General features: G+C 40.1%; 1 protein-coding gene across 1 annotated transcript in view; it reads right to left on the bottom strand.

The window, feature by feature from the left end:
• The window catches only part of RAB38 (RAB38, member RAS oncogene family), a 44,521-nt gene extending 33,012 nt beyond the window's left edge, over window positions 1-11,509 (bottom strand). The window contains exon 1 of the mRNA XM_006926699.3: window positions 11,304-11,509. Coding sequence (XP_006926761.1) covers window positions 11,304-11,505 — 202 coding nt within the window. The 5' untranslated portion in view covers window positions 11,506-11,509. The remainder of the gene's footprint in view (window positions 1-11,303) is intronic.
• Between the last annotated feature and the right edge of the window lie 10,453 nt (window positions 11,510-21,962).

A 21,962-nucleotide genomic window follows, 5' to 3' on the forward strand; every position in this document is an offset into this window, starting at 1 on the left:
TACCTGGGATGTTTCTTGCATTCATCATTTTCCTTCCACTCCCACTGAAATCACTTTAGTTAGGTCTGTCTCATCGCATTCATTTATTTAACAACAACAAAAAAATCTGAATACTTATTATTTCCCAAGCACTATTCTAGCAACTATTAAAAAAAAAAAAAGCAATTGAAAATCCTTGCCCTCAGTAAGCTTATATTCTAGTGAAAAGAGATAACCAAAAAAGTAAGCAAGGGTACATATAATACATTATCTGGTGAAAAGTGGTATGGAGAAAAATAAAGCAGAAAAAGAGAAGAGGGTATGTGGGTATCATTTGAGTAAAAAAAGAGATAAAGGAGCAAGCCATATGGATACTTAGGAGAAGAGGGTTTTAGACAGAGGGAATTGCAAGTACAAAGATGCTGAGGCACAAATGTGTCTGATAAGTATTTGGAGAACACAAAGGAGAGGACTGAGCCAGGGGAAGAGGAGTGCACGCTGAGGCAGGCAGATCACAGGGTCCAGACTGTAGATAGTTTGGAGCTGTAAAGCAGATGCCTTTTATTCTGCAGGAGAGAGGAAAGCACTGAAGGATGGTGAGCAGATGAAAAGCATGAAATGACAGGAGTAAATGGTTAACTATGGCTACTGCACTGAGGAATGACTTACAGGAGTCGAGGTTGGAAGTGGGGAGTTGATAATCTAGGCAAGAGATAGATAATGATTTAACCAAAGTGACAGTGGTGGAGGTGGTAAATGCTGATCGTTTTCTGGATATATTCGAAGATGAGATGATAGATGGGATATAGATTATGATATGACTCAAGCACGACTCCCAAACTTTTGGCCTGAATTATTGAAAGTATGAAGTTGATCTTAGCTAAGATTGAGAAGACTTTTCGAGGTGAAGGTTTCATGGAAGTAGATCAAATTCTGACAAATTTGAGATGTCTGTTAGACAGGTATGTTAGGTAAGTAGTTGAATATATGAGACTGAAGTTCCAGGGGTGGTCAGGGCTGAGATTTAACTTGTACTTGAAATTCTGTACACCTCCGCCAGTTTCACTTTTCAAAGATCTGTTTTCACCCTATCGTTTTCATAATTAAACACTTTCAGGAACCCACTACTGCCTACAGCAGGTACCCAAAACTGAAGATGCTGGTAACATCTTATGTCACACATATGAGATTTAAAGTAATTTGAACTACTTCCCAACAGTTATGAATTGGAAGATATCTAATAAAACAGATATTGGAATGTCTTGAAAACTCATAACATTCAGAAATACAGGGTCCACATTATATAAATAAAGTTTAGGAGTTAGTTTATTTGACCTGACCAGTACCAAACACACAATATAAAGAAAAAAAATTGCTGAGATGCTATTCCTTTAGCATTGTTTTATATCACAAAAACACTGCCTTAAATTTGAGTTTTTATATTGGTTTTATGAAAATAAGTCTAACAAAATATTTGGAATTCGGTAAAATTTCTGTAATTTTATTTTAAAAAGAATTTCTTGCTATTGATCCGTTCTTCTTATAGTAAAGCTCTTATGAATGGTTATCTAGAATCCCATGTTTGTTTCTTTGCATTAAAATACCCTTAAACAGACTTGGCCTTGTTGTATTGCATCCATCTAGCTGTATGTGAAGTTGTGTCGAGAAACAAAATGGGAGCCAGGATTATGGGAAAGCTTTGGTCCCATTTCCTAGGGTGGTCCAGTACTGGGAACAGATTTTTCAGAAGCTTTTGAAAGATGAACAAGTGTTTGCCAGGCAAAGCTCATTTATTTTACCCCTGGGCTCCTATGTAATTTTCAAGGTTGCACACTTTGATCTACAGGTTAAAGGCTAACCCTTAGATAGAGATCAGAGTCTTGCCCAAAACTATGCCTTGTAAGGCTCTGCTAAATTCTGTTTCTTACTCTCTTTCACACTCACTTCATGGCACCCTCACTGGGACATACCCTCCCCTTTATTCTCTACCTAAATTCTACCTATTCTTTAAGGTTGTACCAAACCTTACCTTCTTGGAGCCTTTTCTGACTGCTTGGCCCCACATTCAACTCCTTCCCCCTCTGTATTTACAGAGCACTGACACTGTATTACTTGCTTGCCCTGCCTTGTACTGTTTTTTATGTGCTGCAAACCTCTGCAGCCTGCATCCCTAATTATACTGGAGACTCTCTAAACCCACATGGAATTACTCAATTACTGTCCCCTTATGTCTCCATAGTACATACACTCTGAAAGGTTCTTAGTCTATGCTCTGAAGGAGCTTGCAAAATAGAATGGAACCGGTAATAGGTAATACAAGTACTCTTTACATAATGAAGTAACAATTAATATTGACTTATTATTTGTGAGAGGGAACCCCAGAAGGGAGAGGAGTGGACTGAATAAAGCAAGATCTCTGACTCAACTCATTTACTTTTTATGCCTACTAAACTTCTGCTCGTTCTCAAGATTCACTCTGAAAAAATCTGTTCCCAATTCAGAACCACCCAAGCTCTTTGTGCAGTTTCTTTAGTTCCCCATAAACAATGACTCTCATTTCATCTTACCACTGGTCATCTTTTATAGGCAAATCTTACCTATATTCAATAAGAAGGTAAAGCTAGATGCAGGCAGTTTCAAAAGCTGAAAATGAGTTTCTACATTATACAAGATAAGTTTTTCATCGGTCATCTTGAGAGAGCAGATTTATGCAAGGCTGATGAGAAAGAAAGGTTAAATAATGAATCGGGATAACATAGACTTCAAAAAGTAGAGACTCAGAGCAAAAAGTAATAATTCTAGTTTCTCTCAGACATTTGAAATGATTGATTCTCCTCCTCTTAAACGCTTTTCCCTTTGCTTTCAAAACCTGCCTTTGCTTGGTTCTCCTCCTACATGGTGTTTTTCCTTTTCTTTGCTGACTCCACAGTCATTTCATTAAATTATGTAACAAATAACTCGTGGCAAGTTCTGCTAAAAATCACGAAGGAATAACTCATGGAAAGTTCTTCTAAAAATCACGAAGGAATAACTTGTGGCAAGTTCTGCTAAAAATCACGAATGATATTTAGAGAAGTACAAAATAACTGATGTATTGCTAAAGGGAGGAGTGCTAGAAGGGAATAAAGAAAAGATGCATGAAATTCAAGGGAGGAAGTTACCACTGGAATGAGAGAATTAAGGAAATCTATGCAGAGAGTTGCCCTTTCAGATGGGTCTTAAACATGAGGTAGGATTTGGATGTGTGGAAATAAAGGGAAGGGCATGTGAACCAGCAAGAAGAGCAGGAGCAAAGGCAGAGGCAATAAACATGGGGCATGAGTAGGAATAGCAAGGAGTTCAAATGGCCAGATTTTAAGCCTCATAATGGAGGGTGAGGGGCAATTATATTAGGAATGCTATTTGAAGCCAGACTCTGGATGACTCTGGGTGCCCATAGGGCTAGGTGCCTACCAAATTCGATTACTTTTGTGCCCAGTTGCTAAAAAACAGTTATTTATTATTCAAATCTCATCATTAATAAATCAAAAAAGCCTGCATTATAATCCCAGTTCTATCATTAACTAGGATGATGGGCCTGAGAAACTAATGTGAACCTTCTTTTCAAAGCATAGCTCCTCATCTGTAAAATAAAGGATTTGGTTTGATGAGCCCCCTAAGTTTTAACTCTGTGAAAATGACCTTTCAAGAAGCAATTACTTCATATACTGTATCTAAAAATCATAAAGATACAGTTTGGTCATTTGATCTCCAAACAAATGATATTTCACTCCAAATTTTGAAAACTTCATTAAATAAACAGTTTTTAAGAATGGTCTTTAAGGTCACTTCTCAGTTTTTATGGTGGAAAAAAATAATAGAATGCTACCTTAAGTGATTATCATATTTACTGATTCTAAAATGTATGCATTTTTATATGTCGATGTTCATAAAATTATGAAATCTTTCAAGCATGAACAAAGTTTATAAATTTTGTTTTATTGAAGAATTTTTACAATAATATATCTTAATTAAAACAATAATGAACTAGGTGACTGAAAAACTTTATTGAACAAATACTCATTGAGCACCAACTAGCAAGTACCAAGTACTATCCTAGGACCTAGGTTACACTGTGGAGGGAAAAGACATTCCAACGCAGTAGAAGAAAGTCTAATCTGAGGTAAGCATGGGATGTTATGGGAACAGAGAAACAATGTCTCCCTCAGTCACAGGGGTTCAATGGAGACTTCTTGAAGGAAGTGAGATTCTGAAAGTGATGAGGAACCACTGAAGGATGCCAAACTAGAATACCTAATTGGAGAATGATACTGTGCTGAGATGTCTCACCCCTGTGGATTACAAACTGATGGGTGAGAAAACTTGAGGAAGGGATGGGTATTTAGGAAGCTGCTACAGTAGTTCAAATGAGTGGTAAAGACCTGGCTACTAAAAAAAGGAATAAAGTTATTTTTCAAGATAGTATATGATTAACACCCGAAGGAGTGGGGAATGGTGGAAGTTAAAACCTGAGTTATTGTCAAAGAGTAATTTAAGATCATATAATTTCTTAACCAAATTCTCAAACAGCTGAAAAAAATTAATTAGTGGAACTCAATCATTTGGAACCTCAAACAACAATTACAGATATGACCTTGTCTAGTAGAGGGAGACTACTCTAGAACACCAACCTAGAAGATGAGGATCTTCCCTTGACAGAATAAAACTGATTTCTACCCCAGAAGGGGTAGGGCCACCATATCCTTCTAGGAATTTGCATCTCAGAATCAAAGAGAGTGAAAGAAATAAAAAGAGTTCTCTCAATGGTTTGAAGGCTTTGCAGGATTCCCCAAAGTTAATCATGAGAAGAGGGGAAGAAAGGCTTCTAAGTCTACTAAGAGACAGCTATTCTCAAAACTTTTTCAGGTGTGCAATGATTCTAATGTCAACCCCAGTGACTGCTGAACACCAAACCACTTTTATTGAACAACCAGTATGTAACAGGCACCATGGTCTACTTACACTTGGCCCAGTTTCCTCACCTATAAAACTGGAAATAGCAAGACCCAGTTCCTAGAATTACTGTAGTGTTTAAACTGCAAAGATTGCCATGACAAACTGATAAATGGAAGGAATCATCACTCTTAATCGTTAGCTTAGCATACATGTTCCATCTTGACTCGCTGCTTCATCTCACCAGCTCTCTCCTCACACACGGTGATCTCTAGCTAGGCCAGATCGCCCACAGTCCTCACGGTGCCTTCTCACCTCCATGCCATGGTTGAGGTAAGCCCCCTTTTTCTACCTTCTTTTCACGCCTGCCACTTCCCATTCAGAGTGCTTTCAAAACAGTAATTAAATAATTATCTCCATGATTATCTCTTAAAATCTTTATACCCTACTAGACTATCAGATTCCACAAGAGCAAAAATTATTCCATTTCGTTTCCCCTAAATCTCTCTGCTTATTGAATGAATGAATAAATTTTTCCAGGTAAGATCTTATACCTCTTAAATCATCAAGTTTTAAAACTATTTAGATAAAATGCAATAAAACAAAAACAATATTTAATGAGACCCTCTGACCCTCAATGAGAGTAACTGTGTTCCTGACAAGGCCACAATGAGACAGATCCTGGGTTTCCTTTTGACATGGCCAAGCCTCAAGGACTCCAGTCACTTTTCACTAGCTCAGACCCCACAAACTCCTCCCTCAATAGCTCCATGACTTAGAATCTGTCCTCCTCCTAGTCATCAGCCCTCCTATTACCTCACCCCACCACTTCAATTCTTCTCATCATGATATCTATAATCTACAAGCAATTGGAAGCCACTAAAACAACATCCTGGGAAGATAAACTTGACCTTGGTACACATAAGAACTAGAGGAAGAGGAGACCAGAACCAGCCAGCTGGCTATGACAGCAGAACAGTTAAATCATAATAGTCCCTGGTTGAGGGCAGTGAGTGGCAAGAGAGGCATAATCACAATCTGACTTGGAGACTGATGGTGTGGGAGAATCAAAGGAGAAAGAGAAAAGATGACAGAGGTTTCAAGTCTAAGTGACTAAGGCAAAGGTAGTATTGTTAACACAAACTAGAAAGTCCGGTGTGTGGGGTAAGATGTCCAGTTTAGACTTACAAATAGTATCCTTTACTACTTAACTCATTAAGAGGGTTGATTGTAGATATTCTCTTTTTGTATTCCTTTGTTGTCATTGTTTTCTTTTGTACTTTCCAATTTTGCTACATTGAGCATATGCTACTTTATTAATAATAAAAAAAAATCCTGTTTTTTTATGCAACTCTGCTATGACATATTGATCTTACAAGATAAGTGAGATATCATAAAGAAGATGCTCGCACGAAGGCAGAACTGTAGGTTTGAAGCTCATAAGTGCTGCTTCTTCCCAATGCCCTCCTCTCAAACGACTTAGCTTTCTTTGGTCAGGCTACTATGTGCTCTCCTGTCAGAACTAGTCCTCTAAAACCTAGATGAAGAGACATGTCCCACATGCCTAATGTACATGCATCTATGATAAATGGAGATGCTAATGATTGTCCTGCAAGAAGCCCTGAGGAGTTTCCCCACACCTCCCTACTTTGAAAGTTCATTGTTTTGCTCCATGTATACATTATTTACCCATAAGCACATATCATGTTAGTCCGTGTGGTATTTAGAAAGTCTATAATTATCCAGGCAAGAAACAAGGCAATAAACTGCCCATTGCCCAACAGAGAGTGGCCACTATTTGATGTGCTTTTCTTTCTTTTTCCTGGTATAGTAGTCACCAAATTTAGCTCTTTCTGCATATCTAGATCTATTACATTGATATTTAAGACCCTTCTTCTAAAACTCCTTGGAGAAGTACAGTATTTTGAAATAGATACTGAAGAGATGATCAAGTCCAAACTCTTCCCTCAGTTGAATTCACAATGTGGAAGTATCTTCCAATCTGTAAAATAACACACCACTGTGACCTAGATGAATCTCACAGCCACTGGTGTGAGGAGTCAGTGTTCCAGGGCTCCTGACTCTATGCCCATATATATGCGTGCTAGAATACATATAATGTTGGCATTAAGCAGACCGCCCGTTCCTATTCAACTCTGCCACTTGCTAGCTCTTGTGACCTTGGGCAAGTCCTTTACTTCACTGACTCTTGATCTTCTCTAATATAAAATAGGGTTAACATAACCTGCTCTATCTATACCCTCAGTTATGCTGAGAAAATTAAGCAGGAAAATGTATGTAAACGTAGTTTGTAATAATAATTAAAACAATAAGAGTAATAGCTAACATATATTCAGCATTTATTACATATGAGGAACAGCTTGACATGAATTAATTCATTTCATTCTTTTAAAAATTCTAAGATGCAGATTCTGCTATTGCCCCTGGTTTATAGACAGGAAACCATGACAGGGAAGTTAAATAATTTGCCCAAGTTGCTTGGAATAAGAAGTTGAAATAAACTACCACATACTACCTGGGCACAGTGAGAATATACTAAAACTGATAGAGATGGCAAGAGATAAATAATACAAACATATAATATCACAGAAAAATCAAACAATTGCCATTTTATACATGGGACAGCTGAGGTCCAGCAAAGTTTCATGGCTTGCCCGATGTCAAGTGTTATATATTTAGAATATCTATAATTTAGAATATGTCTAAAGTATTCTATTTTTAAATTGTGAGAAGTAGAGCAAAGCTGTTAGGAACCTGGGTGCTGAATTCAATGGCCAAGTTTTAAATTCCAGTACTACCACTTAAACAGCTATTGTACTGAGATATTAAAAACTAAATATGTGTGGACAATTGTAATAAATGGTTAAGAAATGTTAGCTACTATTACTCTGTTCCCATTCCTTCAGCTAGGTCTCAAAGCACACCAAGAGTTCTAGAGAAAGTTGTTTAGTTCTCTTTGAAAGTACTAATAGAGTAATTATAGTATTAGAGATTAGAGAGGAGTAGGAAAAAAAAATCTCAAGTGTGAACTTTTTGTTTACTTTTTTCTGATAAATCTATAAAAAGAATTGAACCTATAACCAAGAATCAAATTTTCAGAAATACATTTACATTCCATCTCCTTCCACTGTCTTCACAGTGGGACTGAATATTATCTAAAAACCGATCAGCCATAGGAAGGAGAAGGCAAAGATAACCCTTCCACTGAAAAAGTAACTCCTTTAAAGGGGAAGAAGGCATAAGCCTTGTAGGTCGCCTATGCACCAAGCACTCACAAGACTATAGCCATAAAGAACATAGCTTGATTCCAAGCCAGACAGAACTAGGTCAGCTCTGGCTCTACCACTTATTAGCTGTGTGGCCTTGGGCAAAGTAACTCAGTTTTTCTCATTTTATCAAGAGCTTCTAAACCCAGAGCTAGCCCAGCTTCTCCTTTAGGGTAGAATCACTGGGACTCAGGGAGATGGCTGTCTCCTATAGAGTTTGTGGGATTCATTGCACTGGGTTCAAGGTCAAGTTCACAAGCCCTGAAAGGTACTTTCTGGTGTCTTTCAGGATCAGACTGGTGAGTCTAAGTGGCTACATGATCTATGTCATAGGAATTTGTTGGACAAATGGGGTCCGACTTGGCATTGAACCAAATGAATATTGAGACTGAGCTAAGATTCCTTCTATAGAAAATGGATCTGATATCATCTCAGATCTGCATCATCTCAGTAGGGGAGCTCCTTTGTCCCAGAGCTCTGATGTTCTACGGTAACCTCTCTCTGGCAGCCTCCAGCTTGGACACGCAGATCTCTATCTCATCTATACTCCCAACTCTCTCAAAGTGAGGCCCAATAGCCTTCACTACCTGTTGCTTCCAGATATACACCAGAGTTGAACACAAAGGAGAGAGAGAAGCATTCTTATGTTTGAAGAGACAAGTTGAATTTGAAAGTACAATAAAGTAAACTTAACTGACTGAAGTGTGGGTGGACAGCTGAGGCTGGATTTCACAGGTACTCACTCCTTACGGGGTACCTATGAAGCCTGAAACATGTCAGTACTATGCTCCAGACATCCCAGAGTGGCCTAGCTTCTCCCAACCAGCTTTGCCTGCTGCCCAACTTCTAACTCAGCCTACAAGGCCTTTAGGCTGGAGGCTGCCAGAGAGAGGTTACCATAGAACATCAGAGCTCTGGGACAAAGGAGCTCCCCTACTGAGATGATGCACACGGCCATATCTGTAGAACTGACTTTCCCAGGCTCCTCAGACTTCTTGTCTACACAGGCTTCTGTGACTGTAGCCTTTACAGCAACCTTTGTCCAGAACCATGTCTCAGGAGGCATTTCTAAGTTTAGGAGTTAAATTGCTCATGACAGTGTGTTGTAATATGAGTAAAGCTAAAAAACGGTGCTGTTTTGGAACAGATTATATGGATAACATAGAAATCATCATTTATTAGGATTTAATCACACATTTATATCATATCCTCCTTGCCTAGCATTTATACATGCTCAAAAAAATAAATAATAGCTAGTGTAACAATAATCCTGGTTGCTCTCCTAAATAGTAGGTACTGTCACCTTTCGATGGCATTTGTTGTTTACTTATCTCTCATTGGTTGGGAGAAAGCATTCTGCTTATTTACAGATAAAATAACTGAGACCAAGAAGTTAAGGAACTTGCCTAAAATCACCCAGGACATATGGACTAAAACAAGGACTCAGACAGAGAGGCAATTTGACTCTGGAATTTAGGCTCTTAGGCACTGAGATCCATGGACATTATATAACATGCCTGAAGTCACATCCTCACCTGCATTTGACACAAAAGTCTAAATTACAGCTGTACTCCTTCCAAACAGTAAGTTACTTCTAAATCTGAGTCCTGGAAACTTCTCTCATCTGAAAGAGTTTTCAGACACTAAAATCCAGCAACGAAGTGTACAGACTCATAGTGCATTTTTTTTTAAATGAAAAGTCCAATCAGATAGTGGCTGATGATATACATCTTCTGGCCTCTGATAACCCCTGTGCTACAAGCACTGCTGAAGATGACTCTGAATGCATGAATCTGTCCACACGCCAAGAGTTTTATCATAAGACCTGGCAGCTGATGATTAAAGGAGCACTGGAGTCCCTAGAACCAGAAATGCCCTTTCAAAAATTTTCCACATTTGTTCTTGCTTCAAGCCATGATAAAATGTTTCCAGTCAACTGCACCGGCTAAAACGAACCTATTTTCTGAAAGAGAATCAGCTAATTTGGGTCCAGCACTTAAAAATGTTCTTGAAGCCACAGCCTGTGAAACAAAGGTGAAGTGGGTATGTTTGAAGTGGTTCATCCCAGAATCCCAAAGAGCCTGAAAACTTCTGAGCAGGAAGATTCCTGAGCTGTCATTGTCGAACCTCTCTCCACTTAGCTGGGATGCACTGAGCAGAAGGGACTTGTCTAAATCCACTGAGCAAAAACGAGTGGCGGAGCCAGGATCTATAATGAGGGGTTGGACATATCCAGGTTGCAAATAGCCTCAATCCAGGGACTCAGTCTTGGAGTGGACGCTTTGCATCCTCACATCTGACTGTGCCTAACTCTAAGTACAAACTCTCAGAATCAAATTCCGATGTCAAACATTGTGGAGAAGCTTCTCATTTTCCAGGCCTCTTAATGAAAACTTTAAAGTCAAATGAAGAAATTTCACGGTTAATGTCGTAAACCTTTAGACAAAACTGGCCCTAAAATATATACACAAATTCCTTCTAATAGAGAGCCAGAGAGAGAAAGAGAAAGAATACTTTGACCCCCCATATGTACACAGAAACGTCTTGGGCTTCCTCAAAACAGAGAACCTCAAATTCGCTTAACTGAGGGTAGAACTGGGGGTGGAGAAAGTTGGAATAAAGTGAGCGGTTGAAGATAGGAATTGGTAAATTCCTCTTGCGTGGAACTCTCCCAGTTCCCGCGGTGAGCCGGTCTAGGGGCTTCCCCTAGGTCGGCCCAGGCATGGAAGGGCGGGCTCAACTCTCAGGGTCGCGTCACCAGTAGGGTTGCCCGCGCCCGGAAAATGAGAACTGAATGCAACTCCAGATAGGTCTCCCTTTGCGTCCCTGGGGAAGGCCCGCGCTGGGCAGAAAGATCCCAGCGGAGGGCGCGGGAGGGAGTCAAAGCAACAGCTCCACGCGCCAGAGTATGCGGTGGAAGTTTCAGCGAGAGCTAGAAAGATTTTTTGTTTTCTTTGAAACCAAGTTTCCAACCCACTAGGAAAAGTTTCATTCGGCGCAGCGCCCGGGAGACCTGGCTTTTCCTCTTGGCTACAGCACGCTTCCGCGGGACCCGAGACCAGCAGCAAAGCGCTCCCGCCCCTGGCCTCCTCCCTCAATGCTCACCTGCGATGTCCCAGAGCTGCAGGCGCACCACTGTCTCCGGGTCCCAGTGAAGCACCTTGAGCGCGAAATCCACGCCGATGGTGGCCCGGTAGTGCGAGGAGAAGTTCTGGTGCACGTAGCGCTTAATGATGCTGGTCTTGCCCACGCCCAGGTCACCGATTACCAGCAGCTTGTACAGGTGCTCCTTGTTCGGGGCCTGCATCCTGGCTGCCCGCCCGCCTTGCTGTGCCTTGCCTGCCGGGCCGGGAAGCACAGCCGGGGCCTGGGCGGGAGAGAGACTCGCGGAGCGCGAGTGCAGGCGCTGGGGAAAGGAGGTAGCGGGGCGGAGGCCGAGGGGCGGAACTCCACCCCGTCCTCCTGGAGAAACGCCCAGACAAGCGCGCAGGGGTTAATCCTTCTTCCTATCCGGAGCTGTGCAGACTGGAGGGACTCCCGAGGACTGGAAAGCAAGGGACTCTGCAACAGGTTTAATACCTGTTGCAGAGGTTATAGATACAACGCTTTACAGTTTCCAAAGAGCTTTTCTCGCCGGTGATACTGGCCATGAAGCTGTAAGGGGTGGGTTTTACTTTCCATGTTGGTGAGCGAGAAAACTGAGTATCGAAAAAGTTATGTGAATTGCAGGAGATGATAGTGACAAGCTGAAGACTGGGCTCCTGGGGCAACAGGCCCTGACACCATCCCACACTGTGAAGAGAATTTGGAAGAGAGACAGTGTATAATACAGTTTCAGAAGGCAGGACATGTGGGCGAAAGTCCTGCATATGTTGGTTTTTGAGGCAAGTGATCTTGAGCAAGTCATTTGAGCTGCTCCAACCTCCTTTCTTCCTCAGTGTCCTGGTAATGGTAACCCTGACCTATCAGCATCCTTAGAATGTGAACACAGCAATTTCACATCTATTCAACTGTTACTAGTCTAACAAAAAAATAATTGGGCTGAACCGGCGGAGGGCATTCGTGGAGGTTTTTAGCCTCTTCCTCTCCTACCCTAAAAGCTCTGAGCTACATTGAAAGACAAGTTAAACAACTGGTCAGATTATTTTAAGTGATAATAATAGCAAGTATCTATCCATCGCTTGCTATGTGCCAGTTTTTATACACGTGTCACATAATCATTCCAGCAGTCTTAAAAATAGAAATCATTATTCTTCACGTTTTACAAATGAAGAAACCAAGGCCTACATATTTTAAGTAAAGTACCCAGGGTCAAAACAGGTAGTAAGGAAAAGGCTAAATTCAAACCTAAGTCTTTTGGTGCCAAGAGTTTTGTTTTGTTTTCATTCATATTTTTAACCAATATATATTTGTGCTTGGGATGATACAGAAATAACACAAAAATTCCTGGGCTCAAAATTTTAACTTTCTTGTGGGTGGAGACAGACAAGACAAATAAAAATAAATAAACACAATTTTTAATATATTAGTTGGTTTTAAAGTAGGGAAGGAAATAACAAGAGTTGGAATGGAGTTGATCTTTTAATAGGGTGACCAGGGAAGGCTTCACTGAGAAGGTAACAATACAGTACAAACCTGAAGTTGCTGAGGAAGTGGCATCATGATCTAGGGGATGAGCATTCTGTACCAAAATGAGTCATTTTGTGCCTGAACATACTGGGAAATGAGCAATGTCCACGTTATCTCATTTCATCTTTCTAATTGTCTTATGAAGTGGACTATTTTGTTCAACCTATAAATGAGGAAACTAAGACAGAGAGCAGCTTTCCCAAAGCCACACCAGTGTTAGAACTGGAATTTAAAACCAGGCCAGTGTGAAACCAAGAATGGAAGGTTTGGCACACCCACTGTCTTTCTGCCTTCTTCTGACATTCAGCCTACACAAGCCATCAACAAGTGAGGGATGCTCTATATGCCTGACCTGAACAAATCACATAACCTCTTTGAGCCTCAGTTTCCACATTGACAAAATGAGAATACTATTTGCCTTATTGAGTTGTTAAAATGACTAGAGATAATATATATAATGAAATGCAAAGCCTATAGTAGGTGCTGAATAAATGGTAGCTATTAATATCAGAGAGACAAGCTTTGTTGTCCGATATAAACACTGTGGGCAGGCATTATATCTTATCAGCTCTCTGTCCCCTCAGAGGGTAACTTAGAAGCTTTGCTCATAACAGGTACCAAGTGAAGGTGTGTAGAGTTGCACTGGTTTGTGTGTATCGAGTGCTTAGATAAGTAGACATCATTCCTTGGTTTCTACCCACACAAGGACACACCAGGCAGATAATATCTAACAAGTGAGCCAACTATTCTACCTGCTTTAAGGTATTGGCCAACACTGTGGCTTTGCTTCGCAGGGAGGGGAATTCATGAACCTGAGGTGTTTAAGCCACTCTTAGAGCCTGCAAAATTAGGGATGATGACGAAATAAGACCCTTGCCAGACCTAAAATCCTGGTTCTGTAGATCTGAAAGATAAGTCTATTCTGGGCTAGGAGATTATGGTGGTAGAAAAAAGCTAGGAGTGAATGTTTGAGAAATAATGTGAGCCAGTCTTCAGTGTTATACCTGATCCAACTTCTTCACAGGCCCCAGCCTGTTTTCCCAACAGGTCCAGGCTGAGTCAGCTTCATCCCCACCTGGCCTCCTCTTCTGATCAGGAGAATGTTGGAGCACCAGATGTTTGAATTTATTGTGTAAGACAGGCGGGCCAAGATTCAGGTTTTCTGGGGGAGGGGAACTCTAAGCAAAAGAATATAAATTTAAGAAACAGGTCTTGAAACTTCAGCTCACTGCCTTACAGGAACAGGAGTTCCCTCTGTCAAGGACAGAGAGAAACAATGCTAAGCAAGCTCCCCAGCTAGGCAGAAAGTATGTGCAATTTGTTTCCAGAGACATTCATTTAGGTCTCATGACAATTCTTCACGGTGGAAAGAAATTACTCTCTGTTTATATTTTAAAATTCTCTTAGATTTCAGTGGCTTTGTGAGCACCCCAGCTTAGCAGTGCAGTGAAATCTTTGTAAAGTTCATTCAAGGTGTCTGAACCTGAAAATCTTCTGAGTAAAATGAGGGAGTTGGGTTGCAAGGCCTCTGGGGAGCACTTTTGACTAAAATATCAGAATTCTGGCTCTTCTAGACATCCTCCAGGAGTGACACCCCAGCCCATTCTAACCACCCTCACCATGGCACCATTTCATTACTCAAACAGTTTTCTAACCTGAACTCCATCTGCCCATCATTAGGAGATTTGAGATCTGTGAAAGAGCCATTTCAAAACAAACATCATGCCATAGTTCTCTTCTGCTTCCATGGCTCTATTCTCTCCTCAGCTGCTGCACATTTTCCCCCAAGAGAATGGCTCTCCAAACACAATTTTTTTTGGAGGGAAAACTTTCTGTGCTCTTTTGCCTTACTTTGATCTTCTTTCCTTCTCTCAGAACTAGGCTGCAAACAGGAAGCCAGGTGGCTGGGGACAGAATACAAACTCGATTCAGGCTACAGCTGTCTAGGTGAAAGGGCATTTGCAAACAGGTAGACCATCTTTTCTCCTGTTCTCCTTCTACCCCCAGATTATAAGGCTTCATAAAAACCCATCTGTCCCAACCTGTGAATCCATCTGCTTCTGACTTCTTGGGACTATCCAGAAGGATGCCTGGCTTTATGCGGACAAGCTGGCTCTCCCTCTTTCCAGGGAGAATGGCTGGGCTTGTACCATGAGCTCCTCCTCCCAGCATCCACACCACACCATGGAAACCTGTTTTACACAGTAACTCTCGGAGCATCTCTGGTGATGTTTTGACAATCTTACTGCCCTGCAGTTGCTAAACTGCAGCACACCCTCTCCTGAAGAACAGAAAGCAGGAGACTCAAGTGCAAAAGGTGTATGAGACCATGAAATGCTAGAATTCAAGCATGGACAGCATTCCAGAAGACACAAAGTCAGGTTTCTCTTTCTCTTTCTCTTTCTCAGACATTTCCATTCCCTTGCTGTCCCATGTGAGTACATATTCTTGCATTTACAAATGATTAGAAGTTTAAATGATTGAAAATAACATAAATGTGAAACCCTCAAGCTTCTCTCCCAGGGATGCTGTATTAGATGAGTCCCTATGATGTTCCCTTATTTGCTTTCACCAATTAGAGAGCCATAGGGAATAAGTCATTAGCTTATGTGGCTCTTAATTATTGCTCTGAAGAAATACTTAACTGACTATAAATTAGGGGGCCAAAGACTCTGTTGTAGGAAAGCTAAAGTAATTTTTCTTAGATTAATGCAAAGAATATATCTTCGAAGAGATGGGCTTTGCTCTGAAAAAGGCCTGTAAGGGATGACCATAGAATTTATTATACAAACAGGGACTCTTGAGAGTAAAAGAGGGCACTATTAATAATTACACCGAACCACAGGAACAAGCCAGGGCTGTCCTAAAGAATGTTCCTTCCTGAAGCCGAGGGTTAGAGTTCTCAAATGAGATCTACAACTAAGAGTGGCATTTAAAAAATCTCCTAAATCACCGTTTTAATAAATAGTTCTGCCAAGTTAAGACCGCGGCTCATTTCTCTGTTGTCTTCAACGAGTTCCTCTTTTATCTACTAGGCTCGTCTGAAGCCTGTGCTAACTTGCAATGGGAGTGACAACCGGCATTGATTCAGGACTGCAACAATTGTCTGGAAATAGGCAACAATTTTCCCATTATTTGGAGAGAGGCCTAAGTGGATTCTGTATGGGCAGTGCTTGAAATGAACATATTTCGGTCCATGAGAGTTTTGATGTTGGATATCTTTCCCCAGAAATTAAAACTATAATAGGATATTTACTAATTATCATCAGACAGTGATTTCAGGTGAGTTCTTGAACTTACTGTTAGTCTGGCAAAGAAAATCAGATTATGCCCCAAATCATTTTCAGCAGATTTAATTACCAATTAAAATTATATGCCATAGCTGCATACGTCAGACTTGCATTAGACAGACGTGGCTGAGTTGGGACTCATTTTCCTCCTAACCCGCCAAATAGATGAGTGCAAATGAGCTATGGAATGGCCAAAAGGCAAGCATCTGAGAAGAATATTGGAGCAAAATGATTCTTTATGAGCTCAGAGTTTCAACTTCCTTTTATTGGGTACCTACAATGAGCCAAGCCCTTTATCTTGATTAATGTATTTAACCCTCACAACCACCCTGTAAGTAGGTATTCCAATTTAAAATGAGGGAAATGGGGCTCAAAGAACTTAAATAATTTGCCCAAAGTAACCGAATGAACAATGTAACACTTAATTCCTAATTCCATGCTTTTCCTTCTATGCCACACTCCTTCAGAATGTGATAATATGCTAAAGTCCTGACTTCTGCTCCAGTTTTGTTTCTGTTTCCGCAACCCCAGAGCCGTGGACAGGTATGGTCTGTGGCCTGTTAGGAACCGGGCCACACAGCAGGAGGTGAGTGGCAGAGCAAGCAAATCTTCATCTGTATTTGCAGCCGCTCCCCAGCACTAGCATCACAGCTTCAGCTCCACCTCAGATCACCAGGCATTAGATTCTCTTAGGAGCACGATTCCTTGGTGCCAGAAAGTTTGGGAACTGCTGTACTAGATATTCAACCTGTAAAGAAAAGGTTCTGCTTCTATTTTCTAAAGTCCTGAGTATATAGGAAACATCCAATAAAGGAGGAGAAAAAAATTGGGATTCAAAGATAAAAGGGTATATCCCACACTCACTCAACAACTCAAGCAAAAAGGCAGCACAAGGAAAAACAGCTTACTATTCATCTGTGAGAGTGATCATACCCAAATATGCAGAGAGTATAAACCAAGGGATCTATAGAGAGTATAACCAAGAGAAGGCAATAGCTTAATAATACTGAGGCTCTCCTGTGAATGAGCCCGTTTCCCTAACAAGTGGGGGACACAGGGACTGATATGGTCTAGCTCAGAGGATAGCTCAAGAAAATTAATTACTGACAGACTATTAGGGCACCAATCAAGAAATATTTATGTGCAAAGCACTGTGACAGAATTTTTTTGAGGGATGGGGTCAGAAATGGGGTCTCAGATTTATCTACAAGAATGTATAAAATATTAGCCTCTACCATCAAAATGTCTGCAGTCTGTTTAGAGCGTTAGTCAGCATGTACACACATGTTCCTCTACTTCCCCCTCTACTTCCTCTCAGATCCTTTACTGGCTCCTTCCCTTCTCTGCTGCCCACTGCTGAAGTGTGCTAGTGCCATCCTGGGACTCTGACTTTTTGTCTTGAGCTCATCGACTCCTGTGGCAAGAGAACAAACCGGGCCAGAGAGTAAACTCTGGAATCAGGCAGACGTTTGATTTCAATTTTGAGTTTCACCACTAACCAGATGAAAGACCTTAGTGAAGTACTTTAACTTCTGTAAGCCTGTCTCCTCATATGTAAAATGAGGATAGTATTTTCTACCTCCTAAAGTTGTCAGGAAGCCTAAATGAAACAATGCAGTGAAGTGCTTAGGAGCATAGTGTTTGGCCCAGGAAGTACATTGAAAATAAAATGTTCAAGTATCAAATGTCTGCTGAATGTTTCTATATTTGTATTTAAAACCCCCAGCCTTACTTTTGCATTCCATAGCCTTGTTCCAATTGCCTTTTACATTTGGGTACTACTTGGGTAATGGTGCCATAGTGAGGGTGATTAGAATGGGCTGCGGTGTCACTTCTGGAGGATGCCTAGAAGAGCCAGAATTCTGATATTTTAGTCAAAAGTGCTCCCCAGAGGCCTTGCAACCCAACTCCCTCATTTTACCCAGAAGACTTTCAGGTTCAGACACCTTGAATGAACTTTACAAAGATTTCACTGCACTGCTAAGCTGGGGTGCTCACAAAGCCACTGAAATCTAAGAGAATTTTAAAATATAAATGGAGAGTAACTTCTTTCCACTGTGAAGAATTGCATTTCTACCAGACATTTCAAATTGCATTTCTACCAGGCTTTCTAGCAGACATTTCAAATGCAAAGTGTGCAAAACTGAACTCATTATCTACCCTAACAGACTTGTTCCTTTTCCTGTATTCCTGGTTTTAGTCAGTGGTTCCACCCTCACCAAAGTCAACCAAGCCTGCAAACTCAGTCACTCTTGACTCCTCCTTCTTTATCACCCACACACCCTATCAGGCTGAGTCCTCTTATTCTATCTCAGACAGTGTATTTCCTCTACTCCACAAAAGTACTGCTAAAACACAGGGATGAATATCTACTCAATATTATTGTCAGCAAAGGATTTTTAAGGATTTCACAAAAGGCAGAAATCATAAAAGGGAAAACATTTTAAATGTGTATGTGTGTGTGTATGTGTATGTGTGTATGTGTGTGTATATATATGTATGTGTGTGTATATATATGTATGTGTGTGTATGTACGTGTGTGCATGTGCGTGTGTGTGTGTGTGTGTGTGTGTGTGTATATAAAATTGCCAGAAGCCAGAAAAATGGTAAATACAAAATGGGGAAAAATTTGTAACATTTAAAACAGGCAAAAAGGGAATATACTTTATATATAAGAAGCTCTTATAAATTATTTTAAAATGTCCAAATAGAGACAGGGATATGAGTAAACAGTTGACCACACAGATAAACAAAAAGCCAATAATAGTATGAAAAAATATTTTCACTATTACTAGAAAGAGAAAATTAAAGTTAACGAGACACTATTTTTCACTTTTGAAATTGACAAATATGTTTTAATACTAAAAATACCCAATATTAATGAAGATGTAGAGAAATAGATATGATCATAGGATCTTGGTGGGACTATAATTTAAGAAAAAGCTATTGGAGGGAAATTTGATTATATGTATCAAAAACCCTAAAAATGTTGGTGCCCTTTGACCTAACAATTCCATTTGCAGGAATTTATGATAATGAAATCACTACAAAGAGAGGTGTGTACATATTTAACTTCAAGAATGTATATGATAGTATTGCTTATCATATTAAAAAATGGGAACTTTCCAAATATGTTAAATATTATAATGTCATAAATATGTACTGGCACATTATAGAAACTTTATAAATATTAAAGAATATTGAACGACCTGAAAAGATGTTCCCAATGTTTTTTTACAATGTTTACAAATTGGAAAAAAAAAACAAATTACAAAATATTCTAATACCAGTTTGACATAATTATATACATGTGAATATATATCATTATATAATACTATATATAATTTTCATTTTAGAAAATTATGTACCAATATGTTATCAGAGATTATCTCTAGATGACGAGGTTACTGCTTTGCTATATTATATATTTTTTCTACTTTATTATTTTTTCTCTTTTAATTTTACAAAGAACATTATTGATTTAAAAAGAAGAAAACAAAACTTTTTAAAAAAAATGCGTGTACACTGAGTGAGTCTGGGAGGAGGATTCCCAGCAGTTCCGGTGCGGAGCTTCCGTGACCATCCTGTAATGGCTTTTCTCGGCCTCTACACCAGGTGCTCAGTATCAGTGTTTTAGGTTTCAGTATCTTTTGGCCAACCTTTCTCATCCTGACTCCATTGATCTTATCTCTGAGGTGTTTGCCCTTGCAAGGGAACCAACACACCATTTCAGGGATGGTATAATCTGACGGACACTTCAGAATATCAGACAAGGTCTCCACACTGTCCTGGAATGACGGCCCCAGCAACCCGGGCTTATTCCACAAGGCACTGATGAAAGCCATCCACACAAGCTCCAAGTGCTTCAAAGGAAACTTAACTGTCTTTCCTCCAAGATGTGGCCCTCGCAAATCTTGATACCATCTTTGCCTCCTTCCTGCTTGTGCCCTGCTTTTCCACTGTGACCGATTTGCTGATTCTTCCCTCTAATATCTCTGCCATTCATCTTGTCCTTTCATCTCAGGCCCTCTTGACATCTGGAGTAGTTGCTTCCTCACTAATTTCTCCAACTCTGTTTCCTCTGCTTAGACCTATCTGTCACCACTACCAGAGCAATCTTCTTCAAAAATAAATTACTTCAGTGAGGCACTTTACTCATAACCTCTGAACTTATGTGCAAGAGGAATAAATTTTATCTTATTTAATCCTTCATTGAGTTGTGTGTTCTGTTACATGCAGCCAAACCAAATCCTAAATGATAAACTTCCTTGAGATTATCTCCCTCTCTAGCACTCTTATATAAGAGCAGTTTATATGTATGCCATTTCATTAGTCTACATCCCACCAGAATTCTTTTTGTAGATTTCCTCCTAAACTATACCCTACCAATCTTATACCCTACTAGCACCTGGCACAGTACCTGCCACGTCATACCTGTGTGCTCAAGACATGTTTCATCTTCATTCAGGCCAGGCTGCATTTAGTGTCCTGACTTATACAGACAGTCAGTAAATGTTTTAATCACAATGGAAAATACGAACCATGTGAAATTATGTCTTATGTTATTGCCAACCACTTTGAGCTCTAGATACAATAAGCTGCCTGTTTTTTGTTTGTTAGTTTTGTTTTTTGTTTTTTTCTACAAGGAATTTGAGTACTGCTGCCAGCTTCCACAGAAAGTGAAGGGAGCAGGGAGCAAAGACTGCTGGACTGGAAGTTTTAAGGGCTGTGTTCTACATACCACTCTGCCACTAACTCCCAAGTCAGCCTGGTCACTTCACCTCACACCCTCCAACCTTTAAGTAGCTTCTTTAAATTGATAAGACCTTCTCTAAGATAATCTGACTGTAAGCATCAAGAGTCTTAAGTATGGGCATAATTATCCAACAAATAGTAACTGCCTTTAACCAGATGTTCCTCTTTTAGAATCCATCCCAAAAAACGAATCAGTCTTTCAAAGCTTTATGCACAAGATATTAAAGTAACACAATTTTTAGTAGAAACCTGAGTACTCTGGAGAAGAGATTCTTATCTAGACAGCTGGGATCATCTTCTCCAGGTAAGACATATTGTTGTACAAATTGAACTATGCTACAGGAAATAGAGACACAAAGAGAACCAGAGGCACCCCAGAAATGTCTGGTAGGCTTCTTGAGGCTGATAATCTCATGATAAATTTCAGAAAGCATTAGGCCCTCCAGGTTGTTGGATACCATAAGGCTCAGGAAGATCAGTGCTATAGGTATCCCAAACTCCAGGCCCCCTGGGACAAGTGTTTGCAACAGTTAGGTAAGAGGGCCTCCTCTTTTACTGAAACAATCTTGCTAGTGCTCCTGGTGATAGTCATTGCTGAGTTTCTGTTGGTGCTTTCTCCATTTAATGAAACAATTCTTCAACCAAATCTTTGCTATGGACTCAATTAAGTTGAGGTCCTCCAAGGTAATCCAATCTGGGCATGTGGTTTCGATGAACACTGTCAGCTATTCCAAGATAAAATATGTGCTTCTCCAATGAGCACACCTTGGCTTTGCTGACATGAGATCCTTTAGGAGTGAAATTAATCAGCTGAATCATCCCTAAGTCATCTGTAGTACCTCAGTTATGTTTTTATTTTTAATAAAAAGTTTTACGGTTTGTTAATTCTCCTCCACTCAGAAAATTTTACACCATTAGGAACTTTTCCGGAACCATTTTTAAAGCAGCTCCCTTGGAGAATAACTATAGACAAGCAAGCTCCTGAAGTTTTCTCATCTCTACATACAGCCAAACCAAATCCTAAATTTCTCATCTCTACCCGCATCAGGGTTGTGGCCTCTCAAATCCATGGTCTTCCAGCTCCTGGTAT

The sequence above is a fragment of the Pteropus alecto genome, unplaced genomic scaffold, assembly GCF_000325575.1.
Source record: "Pteropus alecto unplaced genomic scaffold, ASM32557v1 scaffold7, whole genome shotgun sequence".
NCBI classification, from domain to species: Eukaryota; Metazoa; Chordata; class Mammalia; order Chiroptera; family Pteropodidae; genus Pteropus; species Pteropus alecto.